At 38.0% G+C, this 26,622-nt stretch overlaps 1 protein-coding gene across 1 annotated transcript; it reads right to left on the reverse strand.

Annotated features, from left to right (window-relative positions):
* Positions 1 to 116: 116 nt before the first annotated feature.
* On the reverse strand, positions 117 to 25,520 carry LOC104603788 (TLR4 regulator/MIR-interacting MSAP protein). The gene is made up of 9 exons (XM_010267926.3): positions 25,303 to 25,520; positions 24,334 to 24,360; positions 24,020 to 24,099; positions 16,413 to 16,485; positions 15,864 to 15,921; positions 1,599 to 1,650; positions 1,454 to 1,478; positions 1,253 to 1,344; positions 117 to 366 (listed from the first exon to the last, which is right to left on the reverse strand). The coding sequence occupies exons 1-9, from the start codon at positions 25,420 to 25,422 to the stop codon at positions 309 to 311; spliced, it is 585 nt and encodes a 194-aa protein (XP_010266228.1). The 5' UTR covers positions 25,423 to 25,520; the 3' UTR covers positions 117 to 308.
* Positions 25,521 to 26,622: the final 1,102 nt, after the last annotated feature.

The following is a 26,622-nucleotide window of genomic DNA, read 5'->3' on the forward strand; positions in this document are numbered from 1 at the left end:
GTGTTATACTAGGATCCAAATGAACTCAAAGAGTTGCCATTTTCTACGTGCTTTTAGAAATCTAAATCAAAGTACACATTGGGTGCAGGGTGCCCATTATTTGGTGTCATATAAAATGGCATCAAGAAGTTACCGATTTTTTTTATGATAAACTGGGATACTCCTTGTCCAGATTATAACGCAAGGCAATACAAAAATTGAAGGGAAACAAAACTTTGGTGTTACAAAAGTAAAATAAAGTGTAATTACATCTCATACTCCTGGAATGCAACATCAAAAGAATGCTATTAATTTTGTTAAGATTGTGTTCAGAGATCTCTTTCCGATCCCTCATCATCCTCGTCATCCTCTGCCAGATGAGAACCACTGTACAGCACCAGTTAAGTGAGAACTGATAAGTAAATAAAATAGGGTAAAATACAAAAACCTCCCCTAAAGGCTCTGACAATCATAAAAACCTCCCCTAAAGGCTCTGACAATCATAAAAACCTGCCCTATAGTTTCATTTTAATAAATATCTCCACTGAATTTTTGAGAAACTCGACAAAAATCTCCCTTCCATCACCTTCCCAGATGGAAAACGTTAGACCGATGCACCAGTTTCTTCCAAATACCCATTCTACCTTTTTATAAATTATTTTACATACAAAATGACTAAAATAACACTATTTTAACTTGACAAAAACCTCCTCTAACGATCATCTTCTAACATTTTTGTTGAGTTAAAACATGGTTATTTCAGTATTTTTGTATGTAAAATAGTTTTTAAAATGGTAGAATGGGTATTTGGAAAAAACTGGTGCATCTGTCTAACATTTTCCATCTAGGAAGGTGACCAAAGGAAGGTTTTGTCGAGTTTTTCAAAAGTTCAGGGGAGGTATTTGTTACAATGAAACTATAGGGGAGGTTTTTATGATTGTTAGAAACTTTAGGGGAGGTTTTTGTATTTTACCCAATAAAATAATCAGTTTGAGATTACACCATCTACACCACCCACAAAAAGAAGTAACCTGTTGCGAGTTGAAGGGGCATTTTCTTAGTAATGATAAAGGACTTGAGGGTCCATAACTTAACAATGGGTACAGACTGAATTAGAGTGGAATGGCAGAATAGGATTCATGAAACCGGCCAACAAAGCTTAGCTGAGTTGAGTTTAGATCATACCATGAAAGCTTAAATTGATAATCCTTTATCCTAAATTTGTTGCTTGTTTAGCAGTATGATATAGGTTTAAGATTGGATGTGATCTTACCTTGTTTGACTGCAGTGCTTGCTGAGATCTTGGCATAGAACCTTGCTTACGTCTCCTACTTTAACAGATCCTTTTCTTATCAACTCTGCAAACTGCAGAGGATTATCAAGCCAGTGGAGTTAATTCATTCCACTAAACAGATTTTATAAAACAGAGCAAGTCCATATTAAATATGTAAACAACTAATAATAAGAAACTGACCTCATCTTCTGTTTCTTCAAGTAACCTGTTAATTAAATCAAAAAATTTCAGGTCAAGTAATTCATGGTAACATACAGCATAATGAACAAACCGAAGCCTCCACATTAGGTAATACAAGCATTATAGATGAGCATAATTGTCTTACCTCCCACAATAAGAGGATATATCTTTAGAATATGCCCGTGCTTCTTGTTTATCTATCATCACATCAAACACACCTCTCAGTACACACCTGTACATTTTATAGTTTCAATTGACAGCAGAATAGTATATACATCATACAGACATGGCTTTACAACAGAAAATTTCAGGAACATATAGTGTGGCTGAATCAAAGAAACAATGCCAAAAATCCTGACATCAAGATTAAAGTAAATACAACCTCCCTTCTAGTGTAATACATCTTTCTGCTTAGGAAGTATTGGTTCCTCGGGTGTTGGAGATCCTCTAGAAATCTAAATGTGAATAACGAATAAGAAAATGAGAGGAAAAGAGAAATAGAAGAGAGAAGAAGAAAACTCCAAAATTACAAGAAAACTCCCAATATATCTGATATTACATTAAAGTCAGTAACCATATATTGTCTTCCTAAAATATCCCCATTCCTCGTTCAAACTGAATACTACAACACTCTTCCTCAATCTAGAACCAGCTACTTTACACAGAAAGAAATAATGTAATCTTGGTGGCAATGCTCTAGAATTCCTCTCAAGCAAGGCAACTTTAAGATTCTAGCATGGTAGTAACCAAGTCTTACACCCCACACTTACAGGGATTCAATCAGTTTGATTACACTCCTGACAGCACTTTTGGCTCTTATCCATAGTGAGAAAAGTTTTGAACTGATTAAATGGTGGGTCACGACTCTTACCCAAGACACAACCAATCATCAAGTCCACCTCAGTACATTTTATATTACCAACTTAACAAAGATCAAATCATCAACATCATCCATGCCTTATCCCAATTATATGGGGTCGACTACATGGATCCTGTTTAACCAATCCGTTATATTTAAAGTCATGTCCACTGTTAAATTATTAGTGTTTAAATCATTTCTTACTAATTCTTGCCATGTCCTTTTTGGTCAAGCCCCATCCACTGTTAAATTATTAGCTCTTCTAGTCCCATCCTCTTGTAACAAATCACTTCTTCTAGTTGGCGCTGTTGGTGGTCTTTATACATGTGACCAAACCATCTTAGTATACTCTCTCTCATTATATCACCTATTGGAGATACTCATAGGTTCCTACAAATGACTCCAATCCTGCTCCTATCCTTTCTAGTTTTTCCACTCATCCATCTTAGCATTCGCAACATTCATTTTCTGGACATGTTTTATAGAATTTTTGATAGAAAACACAGAAAATCATTCATTCATTAAAATTTCAAAAAGAGAAGATTACAGCAAGTGAAAAAAAAAATCAAAATCCATTCCAGAACAGATCCAACAACCGTATCACCCCTCTGTTTTGCCCAACCTGCTCTAATTCTTTGCATGACATCCTCCTCAATCTCTCCCTTGTTATGAATTATTGAACCAAGGTACCAGAAATGGTCACATTGAGTTTATGCCTTGGTCTCTAATCCCAAGTCTACCCTGATTTTTTTTTTTTTTTGATCAATAACACTTTCGTTAACTCATCAATAGAAAAATTACATTAGGAAGACAAACACACTTATCTTCCAAGAACAACAAAGAGCCTCAAGAAAAGGAAAAAAAGAAAGAAAACACACTATTATTACTAAATTTACATGCCATATTCTTTGCTTTAGTCCTACTTATTTTAAAATTTCTTGTTTCTAAGGCATTTGTTCATAAGCTTAATTTTGCATTTAATCCTTCATTGGTTTCATCAATTGAAACAATGTCATCTACAAACAACATGCACCATGGAACTTCTTCCTAGGTATGTTTAGTCAATTCGTCTATGATCAAGGCAAATAAGTAGCAGCTAAGTGCTGAACCTTGGCGAACCCATTGTAAATGTAAAAATCTGAAGTCTTTTTTTGGTAAGTAACAATAGAATTTATTAAAAAGAAAAACTGGATACAATCCTAAAGGCAGGTGTTAGGACAACACCCCCCCCCCCCCCTAAGCCCAACATCCCCTACTACTCTCCTACATCAACACAACAAAATAAAAAACAGAAAGAGAATCCAAAAATGCACAACCACGGCATCATCACGCAACAAATACTACTAGACATAGATCAATCTTCCACCCCACCAAATTCTTCTATGTCTCCACCCTCATCCCAAATTTCTCCCCCCAAGGCTTCAGAAGCCTTTCTCATATTCTCCTCCTTTCTCTTTCTTTCAAGCTGTTCAAAAGTTCTCCTGGCAAAGCTTTCTCCTCCTAGGAAAAACAGTCCCAAAGCCTTGCCGACTTCTACCTCCCTATCAACTTAAGTATTCACATCCACACTTCCTTTCTTCATTTCCTTTTGCTCCGGCAACAATTTACTAGAGGCCTCATCTACATCAGTTCCATCCAATGTTTTAAAACACGGAGGCATGAGGTGTAGTTAGTAGTTCAGAACGTAAGATGCGTAAGCCTCCCGAACACAAGGAGGTTTGTGCCTCCTTAAGAGGAGTGTGATGAGGAGGAAGGGGGAGAGAAAGAAGACGGAGGATCTCATTTTTCTTTATTTTTAATAAAAATCTTTTATATTAAAAAGAACGAAGATGAATAACACTAGTTGAAAGAGGAGGAGGTGGCATACACCTCTAGCACGCCTCATTAAAAAAGCGTATGAGGCGTACACCTCAGAGGTGTCAATGCCTCTAACATGCGTCTTAGGGCATTTTTGGGGTGCCTCACCTCACGCCTCCGGGCATACGCCTCCCACGCCTTTTAAAGCATTGGTTCCATCCTTGCGTGTAGACCTTGAACAATTAGTCTTTTTCGACTTTTCCCATTGAGGAGCCACAACCACCAGAGTAATCATCTTACCAGCCCCTACAAAAGACGGAGTACATTCCAGACTAGGATTCACAAGATTCCGGGTTTGGAATTTTGCTCCCCTCCTTTTATAAATTCTTTTATACTTGTTGGTCGGCCTTGCTCCCACCAGACCATCTTTCAACCTATAGAAAAAACCTTTGTGACATGAACTACGTTGAGCTTGCTTGAAGCTTTGGGCTTCCTAGGAATCCCCAAGACATCACCACTTTTGACCAAATTAGACTCTTTGCTCCTTTTGCCCAAATCAACTCCAATCTTCCAACAATCACTTCAAAAACCATGTAATCAGAACCATTTAAGTCATTCACCTTCTCGTTCTCACCTTCTTTAAGGCTACCTCTTATTTCCTTGTCACCTCCTACCTAGAGGTGTAAATCAGGCCTTGCTGCCCGTGGCCCAACACGGCCAGGCCCGACTTTGGACCGGCTTGGAACGACCCGACTCAATGGCACGCGGGCCATGCCAGGCCCGACACGATGATCCGAGCTGTGCTAGGCCTGGGGTTCGAAGTCCATGGGCCGGTACAGCCCACGGGCCCGTAGCAGGCCATGCTTGACCCTCCCGAGAACTAGTCGTTGGGGACCCCCCCCCCCCCACAACGGCTAGTTTCAACTTTTTGGGGGTTTTATTATAGAAATACCCCCAACAGCTATAAACAACTATATAGGGGGGTATTTATGTATTTTGGTTATGAGGGGAGAAAAAATGACACAAATGCCCCCCAACAACTATATAACAACTAGTTTGGGGGGGCATTTTGGTAAAGTGATAAATAACTTTACAATGACCAAAATACCCCTCCCAACAACTAAAAAATGGCTAGTTTTTAGGGTATTTTAGGCAATTGAATTATTTTCAATTCCTATAAATAGCCCTATCCTCCACCATTCTCATCACACCAATTCAACAATTCTCTTAATCTCTTCTCTAGCTCTCATACCCTCTCAAGTTTCAATCTCCCAATCTCTCAAATTCTTAATCTCTCATACATTCTCTGAACTCTGATTGACTGATTCTCCAATTCTCAACTTTATTGAAGTTTCAACAAAAAGAAGGCTTGCTCAATCAGCTCAAGTATCTCAAGTTAGCAATTTGGGAGGCTTGATCTCTTGGAGTTGAATGGCTTCAACCGTTGAAATCAAGTTGGGATTTCGAACCAACAATCCGGGTAAGTCCAATTAAATTAATTTTTATTCTTTTTGAATTTAAAAAAAAATGGTTGTCTCCTCCCAAAACCAATTCCCCAACATGTTCAATGCCGACGATATTCAGTCGTGGCATGATAGTGTTAGCACCGATATGGATGCTATTGATATTGATGGAATTTCCACCCCTAGTACTGATACTAGGGAAAGAAAAAGAGGGTCTCTACGTTGATTAGCCTGGTTTGGAAAATATTTAAAATAGAGGACGTTGAGGGGAAGGGAAAAAGAGTTGTTTGCCAAAAATGTAGGAAAGACATTAGCTATTGTAGCAAGGGTGGTACTGGCCATTTGGGCAGACATTTGCCCACCCATGAGAAAGAAGAAGAAGAACAAGAAGAAGAAGAAGAAGAAGAAAAAAAAGATGGGAGAGAAACAACACAAACAAAAATTGGGCGAGGGGTTTTGGTACATTTAAATATTCTCAAGAAAAAATGAGGCAAGAATTAGCAAAATACATTGTGCATGCTAAGCAACCATTTTTGTTAGCCTAAGATACTAAACTTGAAAAATGGTTACGTAATTATGTAAATCCACAATTTAGCCTGGTTGAGTGAACATTCAAAAAATTATCTAGTTCTCGCCGCCATGGCACGTGATCTACTAACCCCTCTAGTGTCTATAGTTCCATTGGAGTCTTGTTTTAGTGCAGGTACTGGGGTGTTGAACGACAAGAAAAGTTGTATGAATGATGAAAGTTTAGAGATGTGCATTTGCTTTAAAGATTGGTTGGATGCTGAAGACATATTACAAGACAATGGAGGGCATGACACCACCTGATATTTCACTTGAAGCAAATGATGAAAATCATGAACAATAGGAGAAAATCAAAAAATGATGAAGTCAATATTTTTTGTATACTCATTCAATAGTTTTATGCAGTGATTTAAAAGGCGTGCCTCGCCTAGGTCCCAAGCGCAGCCCTTTCAAAAGGCACACGCTTGGTGCGCCTAGGCGTGCGCCTTGCACCTCAGCCTAGGGGCGTGGACTTGTTTGGGCTTGCCTCGAGGGCCGTGGCACAAAGGCGGTCCATAGAATCAGGAATGTAATATGTTTTACATTACATTAGCTACTTGAAGTAATGCAACTGAGTGAAAAAAGAGATTAGAGGTTTTACATGCTTGAAAATGTTTTATATGTTTGATTTTGTTTTTAAATTCTCATTTGAATATGCTTTACATCTTATGTTTATGTATTTTAATTTTAGATAATAGGTTTTTTAAAACATTATTTTAAATTTTAAGTTTATATTTTTTATTAATATTATGTTTAATATTTTTTTTGAATTTTCCGACTTTTTATTTTTTAGCTTTTTTTTTTGTATTTTTGCGCCTTGCTTCAAAGAGACCCATGCCTCGCCTTGCACTTCAGGCACAAATTGACCCCTACACCTTGCGCTTTTAACAATGTAATTTTGTATTTTCAATTTGTAACTATATTGTATTTTTTATATTTTATTAATTTATTCCAATTTTCATATTTCATTCATCCAAGTATCCAACCATTGTATGCTTTGTAATTTGTATCATTCAAATTTAAATGAAATAAAATTCCTATTTTCTTCCAATTTGTTATTCCATTCTTATTTGGTTAAGTATTTCTTTCATTTATTTGTTAGATTCCACATTTTTTATTTTTTCAAATAGTTCCCAAAGGAAAGTTAAATATTTTTGTTTTACTTAGCAAAGAAATAAAAAATAAATAAAAAATGTCAAAAAAATAAAAAACAAAGAAAAAGTAAAAAACCAATTTGGCCCAATTCGGTCCACGCCTAAGGCCCAGCATGGCCTGCAGCCCGCCCGGCCCAGGTTCGCGGCACGGCACAGGCCCCCATGGGCTTGGGCCATGGGCCGTGCCAAGCCAACCCCCCAAGTTATCCTTGGGGAGGGCGGCACGGCCCACACTTTGTGTGGGCCGCCCGTTTTACACCTTTACTCCTACCTCCCAATTCTTGGTCTCTTTGTTTGCCCCCTTTTCCGTTGCTTCCACCCTAAGCTCACCCTCATTCCCTTCTCTTGACTCCCTCTCCGAGAGTCTATTTGCGTACTCGGTAGCGGGATCACTACTCTCCTATCCCAAATCAGAGAAAGAAGCAACAAGTTTCTAACCTTGCGAATCTTCAACAGGAACAAGGAGGACGCTTGTTGTTGCCTCCCCTAGCTTGCCATTGAAGAGTTCCCTCAAAGTCGCATCACCTGCACTAGTCTCTGAGCACTACCCTTTTGCTCGAACATTAAGATCAGCAAACTTCAAGTTGCCAGCAATCACACTACTCTTGCTGAAATCGAATACCCACTCATGTCTTCCTCTATACCCTTCTCTTAAAATTCCCCTTTCGAATTCCCAAGGGGCCTTTATCTCTCAACACATTTTTACTCTTACCATGGGCACCACACTTCTTAAAATCTTTTAAATAATTGACAACTGAAACCTTACCTTTAGGAAACGATGGCCCCTTTAATATTTCTTTGGCACTACCCATAGACAATAACAAATATGTGCTAACCACGTAGGCCCCATTTCTTCTTGGCTCCAAATTCAATCTCAAAAAGGGGCAAATAGCCTTTTCAGGAACAACACTCGTTTTAAAGCCTCCTCCTATCAGGTGTCCCTCTTCAGCTAATGCCCCTTCATTTTATACCCCCACAATTCCTTTTTTAACCTTCCCACCTCTCTAAAATCTCCCCTTTCTCCTCTACATGACTCTCCAACTCCCTGTCTCTTCGCCTCCCAACACCACCTTCTTCCTCCGGACTCCTCCTAGTAACCTGCAACTGTAGCTCCCCCTTTTCCTCCTCGTGACAATCAAAGTCCTGAATTCTATTCAGCAATTACCAGTTTACCACTAAGTCCTCCTCAAGCCAGTGAAGTAGTATGCAGCCTTCGATAACCACCCTCAGGTTGTACCACTCCCCAGCCTTCTAATCCATCTGAAGTCTCTCCCATTCTACCCCAACACAACCCAAGTAACTGTGTCCTTTCGGTTTGTAATACTAATGTATGCTCTTTGTCCTATGTGCCAAATACAGATCCCAGTCCAGAGGTTGCTACCCTTGAAGGAGGGGAAGGGGCATGAGATAGCAGTAGAGACAGGGAGGGTCAAGAGGGTGAAATAGGAAATGAGGAAGAAGCAAAAGGAAGTAAAAGAATTCTGGAAATCCTTGAGTGCCTGTTAAAGGAAGTAGTGGTGAATAATCAACAGAAGGAAGGGCCAGAGGGAGTTAGAATAGAAGGAATTAAGGAGAAAGGAGACAAAGTTGGGGAAACAGAACAAGAAGAGAGGAATAGAAAGCTAGAAGAAAGAGAGTTGACTAGTGAGGATTCCAATGGCAGCTTTTGTACAGAAGTTGGGGTGTAAAGTGAAAGATCCAAATGACCTAAAAATGTTTTTACAAAAAAAGGGAGAAGAAACTAAGGTTAAAAGGAAAAAAATGAGTGAAGTTGAAAGGTTGATGAAGGATGTGGGAGGAGACAGAAGCTTTGGTGTTAAAGGGGAAAGGAAGAAAGGGAATAAGTGAGGGTAAGAGGAGCAAAGGGTCAAGACTACAGCTAGATGAAGATCATAAGCTGAAATTTTAGAGGGCTAGGAAGTGCTAGGAAGAGAGCAGTAATAAAAGAGGCCATCAGGAAAATAGACCCAGATGTAGTACTTTTGCAAGAGATCAAAAGAGCAGATTTTGACATTAAGTGGGTAAGAAGTGTATGGAGAGGTAGGGGGATTAATTGGGCAGCTCTACCTTCATGGGGGTCTACAGGGAGTGTTGTGACAATGTGGAAGAATGAAGTACTTGTGGGTAAGGAAGAACTGATAGGCCAATTTTCAGTCTCCTTGAAGTTTAGACAGGTAGAGGATGGGTTTGAATGGGTGTTAACCAATGTCTATGGACCGAATGACTATAGAGAGATGAGGCAGTTATGGGAAGAATTGGCTGATATAAGGGTTTGTGGGAAGGACCTTGGCGTTTAGGAGGTGATTTCAACGTAATCAGATTCATGGAAGAAACAAATAGTCCTAGGCAAAGGTCAACCATGAGCATGAGAAAATTTAATCAATTCATGGATACCTACAAACTTAAGGAGATCCTGTTGTCACATAGTTATTATACTTGGTCCAATCTCCAAGTGAACCCGATTTGTTCCAAGCTGGACAGATTCTCATTTTCAAATGACTGGGAAGAACATTGGGGTAATTTGAATTCCAGAACATTCCCAAGGGTAACATCTGACCACTGGCCTATTGTAATTTGTAAGGAGGTGAGAAATGCAGGCCCCACCCCTTTTAGGTTTAAAAACATGTGGCTCAGTAACCCGGGTTTCATTAAGGAGTTCAAAAAATGGTGGTTAGAGAGTAATCCAACAGTGAAATGGAGTGGAATGCGGTTTCATAAAAAACTCCAATATCTGAAAGGTGGAATCAAGGAGTGGAATCTGTTAGAGTTTGGGAGACTAGAGGAAAGGAAGCAAATGGTGACTGCACAAATTGAGGCCTTGGATAGTAAGGGAGGGGTTGTTTCACAGAAGAGGATAAGGAGCAAAGATGGAATCTGCGTAAACAATTAGAGGATTGCCTTCTTCAAGAGGAAATAAATTGGAGACAAAAGTCAAGGTGTAAGTGGTTGAAAGAGGGGGATAGAAATACCAAGTTTTTTCATGTAGTGGCAAGTGGAAGAACGAGAAGGAATTAAATCTCAAGTCTGGAGATTGAAGGGGCAATAATCTCCGATCAAAGAGAAATTGCAGGGGCCTTTGCAGATCATTTTAGGTCTATTTTTAGAAGACCCCTAAACAATAGGGTGTGGCTTGAAGGATTGGAATGGCCAACACTGGAACTAGAGGATAGGGAATGGCTAGAAAGGAAATTTGAATTGGAAAAGATAAAGGAAGCAGTGCTTTATATGGACAGATCAAAGGCACCAGGTCCTGATGGTTATACAATGGCTTTTTATCAAGATTGTCGGGAGATACTAAAAGAGGACCTAAGGCTAGTGTTTGATCAATTTTATTCTAGAAGAGTGATAAACCTGAGGCTGAATTCCACATTCATTGCCTTGGTTCCCAAGAAAAGGAATGCAAACCACCCAAGGGACTATAGGCCAATCAGCCTAGTTAACAGCCTCTATAAGATCATCACTAAGGTGCTGTCCATTAGAACTAGGAAAGTGCTCCCAGCAATCATAGCAGACAACCAAGGAGATTTTGTGAAAGGGAGGCAGATAACATATCAAATACTTATAGCAAATGAGAGTTTTGAGGAGTTCAAGAGATCTAAGAAAAAACAGGTGGTATGCAAATTGGATTTGGAAAAGGCTTACGACATGGTGGATTGGTCTTTCCTGATGGAGGTGATGGTCAATTTTTGGTTCAAAGACAGGTGGTGTAAGTGGGTGATGGGTTGTATCAAAAAATGCCATTACTCCATATTGGTAAATGGGACAGTGGTAGATTTCTTTCCAGCTTTAAGAGGGATAAGACAAGGAGATCCCCTTTCCCCTTCTTTATTCACGATGGTTGCAGAAGTTTTGGGGAGACTAATTTCTAGAGCAGACTCCAAGGACTTAATAAGATGTTGGAGAGTTGGAAGGGAGAATATGCCACTTACACATTTGCAATTTGCAGATGACACAATACTCTTTTGTGAAGGAGGGGACCTTAATAGGATAAGAAACCTGAAGCTCACTATACAACTCTTTGAGCAAATGTCAAACTTAAGGTGAATTTTGAGAAGAGTTGTTTAGTTGGGGTCAATATGGGGGAGGGGGAGACATCGGAGTGTGCAAACATTTTGGAGTGCGCAGTTTCTAATTGGCCTTTGAACTACCTTGGTTTGCCATTGGGAGATAACCCTCAGAAAGATGAGTTTTGGGTTCCGGTTGTGGAGAGGTTTGAAAAGAAACTAGCAACTTGAAAGAAGAATTATTTGTCTCTTGGTGGGAGAATCACTTTAATTAGGTCTACATTAGCTAACCTTCCTGTCTACTTTTTATCGATCTTTAAGATTCCAGTTAAGGTGGCTAGCAGATTAGAAAAACAAATGAGAGATTTTCTCTAGGAGCCGAGGGAGGAGAAGAAGGACCATAAGGTTAGGTAGGAGATGGTTTGTAGGAGCAAGAGGGAGGGAGGATTAGGTATTGGGAATATAAGGAATAGGAATTTGGCACTACTAGGGAAATGGCTGTGGAGATTTTCTTTGGATAAGGATAAACTATGGGTGAAGATAGTGGGCAGTATTCATGGGGTAGTAGACAAGGGATGGGATTCTGGGGTTCCAGCAAGGACTACAAGAGCAGCACCATGGAAAGCTATTCAAGCTATTTTGCCATTGTTCTCTCCATGGATCAGGTATGAAGGCAATCTCATCAATTTTTGGGAACATATCTGGATTGGGGATTCTCCCTTAAAAGACCAATTCCCGAGTCTTTTCACTCTTTCCACTTTTAAATATGAACCAATTTCCTCCTTCCTTGTTCCTTCTAACTCAACTTCTAGGTTCAGTTGGAACTTGGGCTTTAGAAGGGAAATCAGGGACACAGAGTTTGATTGTATTTTATTCTTGTTATCCATTCTTGAAAGGGTCTTCTTAGAGCCAACAAAGGCAGACAGTAGAATTTGGACACTTACCCCCTCGGGTTCTTTCACATGTGCTTCTTTCTTTAAAGCCCCAACACAATCTTCTTCTTTGGGTTTGTCCTTCCCTGTTAAAGAGGTGCGGTGTCTTCCTATACCTCCTTAGGTTGGGAGTTTCTATCGGGAAGCCTTTCTGGAAAGAGTTAATATAAGTGATTTACTTCAAAGAAAAAGACCCAATAGTTGTTTGTGTCCTCCTGAACACAAGGAGGCGTAAGCCTCCTTAAGAGGAGGGGGGTTAGGAGGAGGATGAAGAGGAAGGGGGGATCTCATTTTTTCTTTATTTTTAATAAAAATATTTTATATTAAGAAGAATAAAGATGCATAACATTAGTTGAAAGGGGGGCAAACCACTTTCTTTCCCCTTATCTTTTCTTCCCTTTCCTTTTCTTTTTCTCTTTTTTTCTTCTCTTTCTTTTTCTTTCCCTTCCCTTTCTTTTCCTTTCCTTTACTTTCCTTTTTTTTCTTTTTTCTTTTTTTTTCATGAAAAAAGCGCAAGGGGCGTATGCCTCAAGACGTTTTGGGAGCGCCCCGCCTGGAGGTGCACCTCCAGGCATACACCTCCCACGCCTTTTAAACACTAGTGCAAAGTTTATTCAGTTCCATGCCAAGTTGGCCGACAAAAAGGGCCAAGATTATGTGGAGATGTATGAGGACTGCAGTTTGTTGGACTGTTTGGGAGGAGAGAAACTCACGGATCTTCTTAGAAAAGGAGAGAAGCTTGGAAGTAATATTGGAGGTCATCCATATTAAGGTGATACATTGGCTGAAAACTTTGGCATTGTTTGCAGAATTCTCAATAAATGAGATGCTAAAAAACTGGAAGGAAATTGCAGAATTAGCTTCAGCTAAGAAGGCATCAAATTCTTGTTGGATTCCTCCATCTCATGGTTTTATTAAACTGAATTTTGATGGCAGCAGTATGGCTAATCCAGGGCCATCCGGAATAGGGGGAACAATAAGAGATGAACATGGGAATCTGTTAGCTATGTTTTCAGGACCAATAGGGGAAGGAGATTCCTTGAGGGCTGAGATACTTGCAGCTCTTGAAGGGGTACAAAGAGTCAAGGAGATGCAATTTAGTAAGCTGATCATAGAAGGAGACTCTGAAGTTGTGGTGAACTGGTTAAAAGATGATAACTCTAGGATATGGAATTACAGCAATGAAATGAGAAAATTTAAGTGGTTAACTAAGGATATTGAAATTCAGTACAAATAGGTAAAGAGAAGTGCAAACTCACTGGCAGATGGTCTAGCTAGGCAAGGGGTGAACAGAAACTCTTTATTTTGGGCCGTATTGTAATTGTATTTTGGTGCTCAGTGATTGTTCTAGGGAGCTAAGATTGTTTAGCCCCCTTGATTTGTAATTTTCTTAATCTTAATTAATACATTTCTTAGTTATTGATAAAAAAAAATAGTGTTTTATTAATGGTTGTTATCCCCTCATACATATCCTTAATTAGATCTATACACCTATTTTGAACCCTTTTTTTTTGCAAGACCCACCATATTATTTCTCTAGGAACTCTACCATAAACCTTGTCTAGGTCAATGAACACCATATGAAGATCTTTTTTCTTCTCTTTGAACTTTTCTATCTATCTTCTCAGAAGAATATAACTTTCATGGTTGATCTCCCTGTCATAAAGCCAAAATGGTTCTCTGATACATTTGTTTCAAGTTGTAATCTTTGTCCAATTATTCTCTTCCAAAGTTTCATAGTGTGGCTCATGAGTTTAATCCCTTGATAGTTATTACAACATTGTATATCACCTTAACAAAGATCAAATCACAAATATAATGATTCAGATAACACTCTACTAGAGATGTTAACATATCAAATACCCCAATGACAGATAAGAACTAAAAATAAATGGCCCTTAAACATGACAAAATCTTCCCCTAGTCTACCCTATATTGGATCAGTAGCTAATCTAATATGGTGCCCACTGAAAAGGGGACTCATGAAAACTCAATTTTGATGAAACTTGTATTGGTAATCCAGGACCTTCAGGCATAGGAGGTGTGCTCAGAGATGAGAGAGGTAATGTTATGGCACTCTATTCAGGACCAGTTGGGGAAGGAGACTCCCCTAGAGAAGTAGTCTTGGCTGTGATGGAAGGAATACAAAAAGCAAGTCTGTTAAACATCGGAAAATTAGTTATTGAAGGAGATTCCAAACTGGTGGTGAGTTGGTTGCAGTGCATTGAAAGGAGACTCCTCTAGAGCAGAGGTGTTGGTTATGGAAGGAATACAAAGAGCAAGTCTGTTAAACATCAGAAAATTAGTTATTGAAGGAGATTCCAAGCTGGTGGTGAGTTGGTTGCAGTGCATTGATCAGAGAATGTGGATTTTTAGCTCTCTAAAAAAGAAATTCAAATAGATAACAAAAGATATGGAAGTAAAGGTCGAATGGTAAGCGGTCTGCTAACTCTATGGCAGATGGTTTAAGCCAACCAAGGGATGGAGAGGGAGAGTCTGTCCTTGGCACTGTTGTAAAACTTATAGATTTTCAGGAAGAGACAAGTCTGTTTGTCTCTCAATGTCTGTGCGTATATAGTACCTCTTGAATTTATCTTTTTAACCTTTAATATAAATCTGGTTGTTATTGATCAAAAAAAGAAAGAATTTCACCGAGCACATGCAAAACACGTCTTGGTGTTGGAAACACTTGAAAAACTCAACAGCATGCATCACCAAGGATCTTTAACCAAAACAAATGTACTCACAATCAAAAGAATCACTCCCCCAGTCTTATAATTTTCAGATCTGATGTTTCTTCAGCCTACACTTGGGCATTTGAACTCTTCCAGGTAAGAGACAACAAAATTGTCCTTGTAATCATCTCTAGACGAATCGATGTGATATCAAACTTTGATGATTATATAACCAAGAACAAAATCAAACTGAACCAATAAGAGTTAGCTTCTAGAAGACAGCTGCAACTCAACACACAGTGGATTAGAGATTACCCATAAAGGGACATGTATAAACTAGAGAAAAAGACTCCAAAGGCCCTGGAAACTTCACGAAACCAAACCACCCACTCTAGAATGATACAAGAAGATTAAAAATACTGGTTCGCCTTAGAAGATTCCATCTATAACGTTGAACATAAAATCATGGTTCTTGATATTTGGGAAAAGCTTCAAGACCCCTTTCTTGCACCAACTAACCTTTAATTAGCTCTGCATAAATCATCTAAAACCAACCAAACTATAATGATTTGATCAGTTTTTTAATAATCCACCACCTAACAAACAATAAGCCAGGAATTCACACCTGAAAGCACTCCAAGGGTAACCCCAAAAGAAATTGATGCCAAAATGAAGAGGAAGAAGAGGTGGGCGTTTGCTCCTTGCTTTACAAAATTTTGTTGTTACTTCCTACCTCTCTAAGTGATCAAACAAAGCATGAGTGCAACCTAGAAAACAACCCCCAGGTTCCAATGACCAAAGATCAAGATTGAATAATCTATGATTTTTCTTAAAAATGTTGAAATCTGTTACTTTAACATGACTAAAACAAGAGAACAACGAATACCTAAACTGGTATCATGTGATCTGTACAAGTTAAAAAAAGAACTTTAAGTGAAACCAATCATGCGATCTCATACCAATAGTAAGGTTGTCCCAGTCATCCACCTTGACCCATTCCATTCTAGTTGAATCCAACTGCAAAATAAATAAATAAATATTACATACCAGTTGCATGCAAGATCACCTTGTGCATAGGTGCCAATGCCATTACATTCTAACTCTTTTGTTCGAACAATTACTAATCAGACCAGTATCAAATGCTCGAAAAGATGAACATCCTATGCACAGAGAAAGTTGATTCAAATAAAAATTTTGGGATCTGTGTTACTAATGTAATAAAGTCAACAATAAGTTGATATCAGATTCATGCAGAGATGCATACTTTTTGCATCAGTTCAAACAATTTAAACCATACACTTCATGTCATTACTGATTCAAAAAAGTATTACAGTTTCCCTACTACAAAAAAAGAAAGAAAATTTATCTTTTTTCTGGTCAGTAAGAAAACAAAAAGAATTTTCTTAAGTTGGAGGCATACAATATGCATCTCTGCTTAAAAGAACAAAGCAAAAAGTGGAAATACAATCAAATAGTCCAAAGAAAATCAACTTATAGAGGAAAATTACCTTCTTAAGGGTGTAATCTTGCATCTTCTCACAAAGCCCATCTAGAAGTTCAACAACTCTCAGTTCGCTAACTCTGTTCAAAAAAAAAAATCAGTGGTCAAGACTGACCATTTAAAAAACGATTACATGGTAACAAATATTCAACATAAATATGACCATGATACCAACAGATTTCAGCTTCCAAATTTGACAGAAGCAACAGACAACAATGTGTGAAAGGAAAATAGTCCATCAGCTTTAGGTAAAGTTTGTGGCTTGAGACTTCACCCACTGACTTACCTACTCAACAATAGCTACTAACCACCTTACCTGCAACTCCCCCTCCCTCAAAGAAAATTAAAAAATAAAAAATTTGGCAACCCTGGCAGCTGTACTCTTCCTCAACCACATTAATGGGTAGTTCTTTTCATAAGTTTCCTTGCACATGAAGATTGAAGAGTAAATTTATATATGTGGTTCATAAGTTTTGTCTCCAAAAAGTTTCATATACCTCTGGTAGTCACCCTAACTCTTCCCAACTAACCAAAAATGACTTCAGCCAAGGTTAAATTGAGCGCCTCTGAGTGGGCCCAATTTATGCTTTGGATCAGCTTGGCTTCAATGTTTTAAAATGTGGATGTGTGACATGAGGTGTTTAATTACCCTGAGGCATGAGGTGTCATTCAGATCGCAAGAGGTGTAAGCCTCCCGAGCACAAGGAAGAGGAGGAAGAAGGAATTCTTATTCTTTCTTCTTGGTGAAAGATGTCTTATATTAAGAAGAATGAGGATATATAACGCTCGCTGAAAGGGCATACACCTCATGCAAAAAGTGTTCGAGGCATAAACCTCAGAGACATCAATGCCTTGGGGCATTTTGAGTGTGCCTTGAGGACTTGCATAACCCAACCCACTAGACTTGCATCCTATGAAGAAACATTCACACTAAAACACCAAAAAAGAAAGAAAGAAAAGGATTGGACAAGCATAAACAAGAAAAGATTAACGCTGAACCTGCCTCTTTATCTCTGAAAAACTTGCTTTTCAGAGGTAAGAGACGTTTGGGTTCATGTCTTAAAGGTTGATCTGAATGCTAATTTCAGATCTGAAATGGTAAGAGGTCGCCCAGCTACTTAACACGGCCAGAGGCAATTCAGAGCTGGGAAAATGTCTGAAATGTCCTATGATGTTCAAAATTACAAAAATTGCCTCTCTTAACCCAAATCCAAGCCCTAATTCAACTACCTCCTTCTCAAGTTAAAGCTTCGAGTATTCCTTCTCCAATGCCGACAACTCTACCAACTACAATTTCCAAGTAAAAACAATGCATTTTTTTTGTTTTTTAGTTTTTCCATTTCTCACTTCATTGAGCCGATTTATCTTGTTGATGTTAGGCGATTTCCGGTTACTCTCACCTCATTTTCATAGAACTAGCGACATCTACTTATGACATCAACGATGGTTCCTTGAGGAAGGTGCATCCAGCAACCAATTCCCCTACATTTTGGTTTTCTTTTTTTTTTTTGGTCTTGTTTTGTTGTTATACACAGTGTTTTAAAAACTGACCCGGAAGCCGAACCGTTTTTTGCCTCCAAGTTACAAGTCACCAGTTCGATCAGCCAGGTCAAACAATTCAGACCATGCCACATCAGCGTACAAATGCATATTTTATCAATAAATAATGTATAATTATGTTTTAGATATATATCTATTATTTTATATTTAATTTATGTTTTCAAATTCAGTTTTTTTTTATTTATAAAAATATTAAAAATTGCGATTTGAGGCCAAAAAACGGTTTTTTTTTCGCAAAAAATAGCAAGGCAAGGGCCTACGGTGCCTTGGGACGCATAGATCTCGAAAAGCTACCCAAAATTAAAAAAAGACCTCAAAAGGACATCGGAGTGCAAAGTTATGGCCTCTCGAAATTTGCATACACAATTAGTATGCAACCCGCGACCCGGTCACCGGGTCAAAGGTCCAACCGTTCGGGTCGAGCGGTTTCCGACAAAGTCAATAGTTTTTTGCTCTTCTCTGAGTTTTACTCAAACTGAACCCAAAACCTTGATCGGGTGATGGTTCGAATGATTCAACCGGATGAATCAACGACAAGTTAAAACACTGGTTATACAATAATAGGATGGTGTTATAGATTTGGGAAATTTATCGGTGGCTTGTCCGATGCCAGTACATTGGTTGTTTTAGGTTTTTTATAAATTCTTTGGCTTGTTCGATCTCAGCATGCACTGTGTTTGATTTCATTAATATTAGTTGTTCTAGAAATTGCTATTTTGACTTGTTCGACCTCAATGCATTAGATGGTTGGATGAACTCTTCCCTTTGGAAACACATGGCTTTGTAACAGTGTTAAAATGGTAAAATCCACCATTTTCAGATGTTGAAGGACTGATCCATCTCAAACAACCTTATTTGTTAAAAGCCTCTGAAAAGTGGAAAAGCATATATACTTCTTTTAAACTTCAGAGCTGAATAAGGGCAAATTTCTTAAACTACCCCTATGGTTTAGGAAATTAACTAACTCTACCCTTACTATTTCAGTATTGTCTTAAAGTACCCCTACTATTTCTAACAATTGTCTAAAACCTCCACTACTGTTAACTTTCCATCACACTCGATCACATACGACATCACGTGACCAATTTTTTTCAAAAATTCCAAAAACACCCTTTGGAACATTTCTCACACACACACACACACACTCTCTCTCTCTCTCTCCTCACCTCCTTCCCACACAGCGGACTATCAACGAAGCCATTGACGTTGTTGCAACCTTAGGTGATGGTTCTTCTCTCTCATCTCTATCTCTGGTTCTCCCCCGATCTCTCTCTCTTTCTTGCCGGAAATAGAGCGTTCTCTCTCTCTCTCCAACAGGGGTTTGGCACAACTATCGTCGGAGATACAGCCTCGGTTTTGGCGGGTGAAATACAGAGTATTGACACAACACCCTTCCTACAGTACAGACCTAACAGTTTCGGGATTCTCTTTCTCTTCAACAGCTCAAATAGAGCAGTAGTCTCTTCACCTCCTTTCCATCTTCTCTTCCTACTACTACCCTTATTTTTACTAATTCCCTTTCTTTCTGCTCTTCACCATACCAAACTACTTGGTCGAATCTGAAGTCAAGAAGGACAATTTCAACTTCTGTTTTGCTTTTCTTTTGTCAAAAGTTTTACGAGGAAGAATTTGAGCTAATCTATTTGATTTTTTTGGTTATTCGTTGTGAATATTTTTCTGAATTGTTTCTTTTCTCCATTATTTTTATCAGAATCTCTGGTGGATTTTGGTTTATTTAATCACCTCTAAGTGAATTTAAGTCCATTTTCCATTTGATCCTTGTCTTTGAACTTCTAATTCCTTTTTCTTTTTCTATCTCTCGAGTTATTATTTGGGGTGATGAGTTTTTGGTGTAAAGGGATGGTGGGCTCAAGGCATAATTTCCTTCACGGATGAGCACAGCAGCATCAAGAGTCGATTTCGACGGGAACGGAGAGCATGCCTTCTCTGGCATCAATCACCTTGTTAAGAGTTCTAGTGGCCAAAAATCTTGATTTATAAGAAAAGATGAAGAGATTCTACCTTCATTGACAGTCTGTAGCATGAAAAGAACAATAAACAAGCCCAAAAATCAAGGTCTCCCTTTGCTATTCAGAGAAAGAATCAAAGAAAAAACACGTCAAAGAAGTTAACCTACTCACTTTTTCAGTTTGGGGAGCCAACTGATTATAGGCTGAACGCCGATGCCAGTTACAGGTCCCGCAATCGCAACTAGGGTTTGCATCGGACCAGGGCTGGAGCCAATGAGCGAGCAGAGGCAGGGAGACCGATCAGACTGGGGTTATGTACAATTGGGGTTTCACAGCTACGAGAGAGAGAGAGAGAGAGAACAGGCCGAGAGATTCAGCTCAGCCTGATTCAGATCCCCCCCTTGCGGTCGCCTGATTCAACTTGCCCCCTCACTATTTGGCACCCATCGTAAGGGCAAAAAAGACTTTGTGTGTCTCCATTACGATTTAATAATGGCAACAATTCTCAAAAACAGTAGGGGTACTTTAAGACAATACTGAAACAGTAGGGGTAGAGTTAGTCAGTAATATTAGTTGTTTGAGAAGTTGTTATTTTGACTTGTTCGACCTCAATACATTAGATGGTTGGATGAATTCTTCCCTTTGGAAACACATGGCTCTGTAACAGTGTTAAAATGGTAAAATCCACCATTTTCAGATGTTGAAGAACTGATCCATCTCAAACAACCTTACTTGTTAAGAGCCTCTGAAAAGTAGAAAAGCATATATACTTCTTTTCAAACTTCAGAGCTGAATAATAGCTTTTATACTTTTCAGACTTCAGACTTCAGACTTCAGCGTTATCAAACGACACCAAAATTGTTAGTTTGTTACTCGAGTATTGATCACATTGTTGCACATTAAAAGTTTAAATATAACAAAAAAATAGAAACTTGCAATTTAATACAATACTATTTCTCAAAAAAAAAATAGAAACTTAAATACAAGGAACATAAAAGGGATAAAAAGTTAACAAATATTGAATAAGTAACTTTATGGGAGATTCCAAATCTCTGGACTGAAAATGAGGTTCTGATTTCTGAAGCATGTGTGACAGCTTGTTATAAGTATTTTAGAACTAGAGGATTAAGACTTGATCCACTAGGGAAGGGGTCTTGCCTAGTTGGATGGCTTCTTACCCTGAAGAAACTCTGGGCCACTGGTAAAATAAAAGCCCCAAACTAACATCTTGATATAACAAGAGAATGTAATGCCGACCTAGTTTAGATTGTATTGGAACTTGGAAGACAACACCAGTTACTCTTCTTTTCTTTTGAGACATATCGAAACAGTAACAATTAGGAAGTGAATGGAACACTATTGAAATGGACTTATCAAAGTAAATTGCTGGGTAGAAATAACACCAAAACTAAGATAGTTGACCTTCTGTTTTGGGTCCTCCTTTTGGCCCCTTTATTTTTTCATTGTACATAAGCTATATATGTAAGGATATTTTCTGCCTGTTTCATTTAATACAACCATTAATTTATTTTTTTCACTAGAAAAAGGTCAAAAGGGACCAAAGAAGATTATGATGGCTATCATATTACAACATTTAAATACCACAAGAGTACAAAAATCAATCAAGTCGACAGATCTAGAGAAAATATTCTATAAGATTGCTAAGTCCTTAATTTTTCTAGACTAGAGCATGTTATTAAGCTACACCCGATCACAGCTTAACAGAGAGAGGGGGGGCTTTCTTTCCAACATGATCTTTTAAGCCCAATCAATCCTATGGGTGGGATGAAACAATTTAGGAAAGAAAGGAGCTTGCAGCCTAGTTTAGTGAACAGTAGGCCCAAGTTAATTGGACCTTATTTGTAATGCAATAAGCATTTAATGGGCCTGCAGTAGAGCCCATTTAAATGGACAGCAAGCCCTAAAAAATTAAATTTATGTTAATTAATAATTTGTGAGGTGTTCCACTTATTTATAAAGGGGATGCCACTTATCTTATTCTAACAAGAGGGCTATTTCCCCTCCTTTAGCTACTTGAAGTGGGGGGACACATGTCACCCTAGGAAGGAAGAGTTTTCTTCCCCTCCTTTTTTTTGATAATTAGTTTTTTTTCCTCCTTAACCCATTTTAAGTGGGGTAACACTTAGCACCCTAAGAAGAGAGGGGTGGGGAGTTACTTATCAACTTCACTCCTCGATATAAACCCCTCTCCTACAAAGAGAGGGGGCTAATGCCATTTTGTTGGCTAATACTAATTTATCTGCAAGATTTCTAGCATTAAGAAATCTGCAGCTGATAGTTTGGCTAAATCTGGTACACAGGGATTTTTTTTGTACAGTGATAGAAATATGCCTTTGTAACCTGTGTGTAGCCTGATTGTACATCATCTCATGTAGGGGTGAGCATTATTTGGTTAAAACTGAAAATTTCAGTTTCAATTTTTCGGTTTTGTAAAATTTCGGTTTCGGTTTTCAGGTTTAGAAATTCGGTTAACCGAACTGTATTATCTATAATATATATATATATAACATATAATACATATATAATATGTATAAAATATATTATATTGTATTATATTATGTATTAAAATATATCAATTATTATATACATTGTATAATATATATTAAAATAAACACTATAATATATATAGTGTTAAAATTCGGTTTTAACCGAAAAAACCGAAAAAATAAACCGAAAATTTCGGTTTTTCATTTAAAAATTACGGCTTATTCAGTTCATTTTTTAATCGAATGAACTGTTTCTCACCCCTAATCTCATGTACTCTCTGTTTTCTCAATCAAGTTAACCTCTTTTCTCAAAAGAAAGAAGTAGGAAGAGAAGGGAAGAGAAGAAGATTGGTGTGAAGAGCATTAAAAAGAAGAAGAAGAAGAAGAAAAGGAAGGTAGGGAATCTTGTTTTCTTCCTACACCCCTTCACTATGATATTCTTTGTGCCTCCTACATGAGATGGAGGACTATATTCTTTCTATTCCTCTTACTCATTTCTTTCTTCCCTTGTTTTTTTCTTTCTTTTCTTCCTTGTCTCATATTGAAACACATGTAAGGAGATAACCATCTACAACCTTGTCTACGACACTTGGTTGATTATGGATCCTTATTCCATCTTAGCCCATAAAATCACTATTTAACATGCAAGGAGACAACTATCTACAGCCTTGCCCATGAAACTTGACAAATTATGGTTCCTTACTTTATTTTGACCCTGAAAATTATGACTTTGAGTGAAAGAATAAATTGTCTACGGCCTAGTTTAGAAAACTTGGCTGATTATGGTTCCTCACACCATAATAATGCACACCATATTACCTATTTGCTTGTTATGCCTAAAAAGTTTATTTATTTATGTTTGTTGGTTTTCTCTCAAACAAAGAGGGAGTATAGACCAAAATTTTCAAAAGAAATTTTGTAGAAAAATGCTATTTACTTTATTCATTTGTACTTCTAAATCAAAATTAAGAGGTTTTCTCTGCCCCTAGCAGAGATGTAATTAAGGGAACATCTACATGATTTCCTAAAAGGGAGTTACCCAAATATCAAAAAAAAAACCCAATTATTAGTCTAATTGGGTGAATTATGTTATGTGAGAAATTACACTAAAAAAAAATTCCACTAACAAAGATTGACTATTTAAGTTCCAAACTATATGCTTATGTGCAAAGAAGATTAAGATGGTTTGGTCACGTGTAGAGAAGACATCATTGACAAAAACCATAACTCTACAATAAGTGATTTCTTGCAAGTTGAAGGGGCTAGAAGGGATAGGAGTAGACCAAAAAGGACATGGGTCAAAGTAGTAAGAAATGATTTAAGTGCCCATAATTTAACAATGGATATGACATTAAGCATAACGGAATGGAAAAACACAATACATGTAGCCAACCCCATAAAGTTGGGATAAGGCCATGATGATGATGATGATGATGATGATGATGATGATGATGATGATGATGATGATGAGTCATATTTATGCCTAAATTTTTTATAATTGCCTGCAGAAGTCCATGAAGATGTAAGAAATGTATGGTAAGATTGGAATCTGATGAGTGGAGATTTAGAGGATGTACCTGTAGTCGATTACCTTTCCTCTACGTTGACCTTTGGAATCCAAACGATGTCTCATATCCAAATGATTTCTTGGTTTCTCCTGGAACAGAAATGTTAAATAACAAAATCATTGAATACAGAGAAAGGTTAAAATAAATAAAGATGTAACAGGACAAAAGTTGGACACGTTTAAAGTTTAACTACTCCGGGCAGTTTGAATCTTGTCAGGACAAAGGTAACATGTGTTTAAGATATATGCAGTGACATATGCAATATTCAGACAAGTAATAATTAATCCAAGAGAAAACAGAAAAGAGAAGGATGAAATCCTTACATTAGAAAGACCAATCTCTAGCTCTTCCTGCAAGTAATTCAAAATAATAGTCAGGCCCAGATTCAGCTGATAACAACTTATAATTAAGCCAAGACTAAACTCAAAATACTCCAAAATTGCATGTCAATTTTTAGAATGACGCCATTAATAAAATCTTATTATTAAATATGCAAAAGATAATAATAAATCTACAGAAGATTTACGACACATGTCACACATCCATTGCAAAATTGCACGCGACATCCAATGCAGAATAGCAGAGAACAACGATGTTAGTGTTGTGGTTATCTAATATGCCATTGCAATACGTTAATCCATCAAAGAATAATCCTCCAAATTTTTTTATTTAAATTTGTATCATGATCTTAAAGTAGCTGCACCCCAATCATGGTCCCTCAAAATTTTAAAAGGAGATCAGGATACGATACAGAAATAAGGGGGGATGTCCCAACTCATTTTTCCAAGAAAGGGACGCAACAGAATTATCTTGAGGCAGTTTATAGGTAGAAGCATTTTATGTCGCGGAAACGCTAATAACTCATGATGAAACAGTAGTATTAATTCAAAACCAGAAAAATCTAGAAACCCAATTCGAACTCAATTAATTAACCAACTCAAAATAGAGCAAGTTCATGGTAAAAACTAAAGACAAAAAATAGTTTATTTCTTTATAATGGATTGGAAGAACTTGCGAATGAAAAGACCATTAACCAATTAAGAGAAAAATACTCAGTTCGCCTTTGTATCCATCATTCAACAAATTAAAAACTTAACAAGGGTTCGACAGACAACAAACAACAAACATCAAGAATTTCATACAACCCATTACAGTAAAACGATCGGAAAGCCATTTTATCTTGGTAGAAGATCTGAAAGGTGAAATTTAGAATAGTCGGGGAACAGTTGAAGTCCAACTGAACGATGTAATGTAAGAACAATTTCGAATAGAAAGAAGAAAGAAATCATTACCGCAACTGCACTACAAGCTGCACATTTATCATCGATGCAAGCAACCGAGACAAAAATGGCGAAAATCGTGACGACCCACAGCAAATACGCCACTGCACCCTTGTTTTCTCCTTTCTCCATCTTTTCTCTCCCTCTCGGCTCTCGCACCTGCGGCCTGCCTGAATTGGTTTGATTAATTGAAGGCGTCTTGCGGTTGCGGGCTGCAGCATATTTTGTGTCGAAACTCGAAACTCAAAACTCAATTAGTAGAGTCGGGCTCCACAAAGAGCAGGACAGCTCTATTACGACACGTGGCATGGTATTATTGGAAAATAAGAGAAGACTTTCCACGTGGAGGAACAAAGAGCAAAGAAACACGTGTAACCTTTCCACGCTCCCTATCACTTAAAAGGCCACGCTGTTTGGGAACTGTCCGTACTTTTCCGTATTTTTTTCTATCAAACCAAACACAACCAAAAGATAAAACTAACCTCACGTTCATTTTGGCTTTTATCTTTACAATCAATGGTTTCTTTTTTATCTTTTCGAGATGTGTGGTATAAGATGGATTTGTAAGTCGTAGAAGAAAACAAACCCCTGTATATGGATAGCATTTTACTTATGGTAGACCCCACCTAGAAGATACTTGAGGAAATAGATCAGCCTGCCCTGACATCACAACAATGGGCCCACGAATGGCTTTGATTTCCGGAGAGCTTTCAACCGTTGATACATTTGAACTTGGGGCTTGGTGTTAGGTGGGCTCCACTGATAAAATAAGTTTTTTTTTGTTGGTTTTAAAAATCTTGACATTGGAAAAAAGGGGAAATTTTATATCAGTACCCGTAGTTTGGGCCTAGTGTCACTTTCGTCCATGAATTTTAAAATATGTTAATTCAGTACTTAAACTTTCAAAATGTGTCAATTTAGACTCTGCTGTAAATCAACCATCAGTTATGTGTATTACATGATGTCATGTGCAATTTAAAACTTTTTAAAATGTCAAAATTATCCTTTTGAAATAGAACACTATTCATCATCTTCTTATAAAACAAATGTGCAATAAAATAATGTCAACACCACCCTTTGTTTGTTGTCCCATTCAAATAGGGTGGAACCATCACTAGGGATGCACACAGATCGTCCAAAGGTCCAACAAAAGGTTATCCGAATTCGACCAAATAGGATCGGATCTCAGATCGAATCAGAACATGATCCAATCCATTTGCACCCCTAACCACCAGGCCCACCACCACCATGGTAAAGTACACCTAGATGCTGACAAACGTGGGCACTCCAGGCACCTATAAGGCATGCATGTCTTTGTAGACGATGACCGTG

Source organism: Nelumbo nucifera, chromosome 5 (assembly GCF_055504915.1).
Source record: "Nelumbo nucifera cultivar China Antique chromosome 5, China Antique-T2T, whole genome shotgun sequence".
Taxonomy (NCBI): Eukaryota; Viridiplantae; Streptophyta; class Magnoliopsida; order Proteales; family Nelumbonaceae; genus Nelumbo; species Nelumbo nucifera.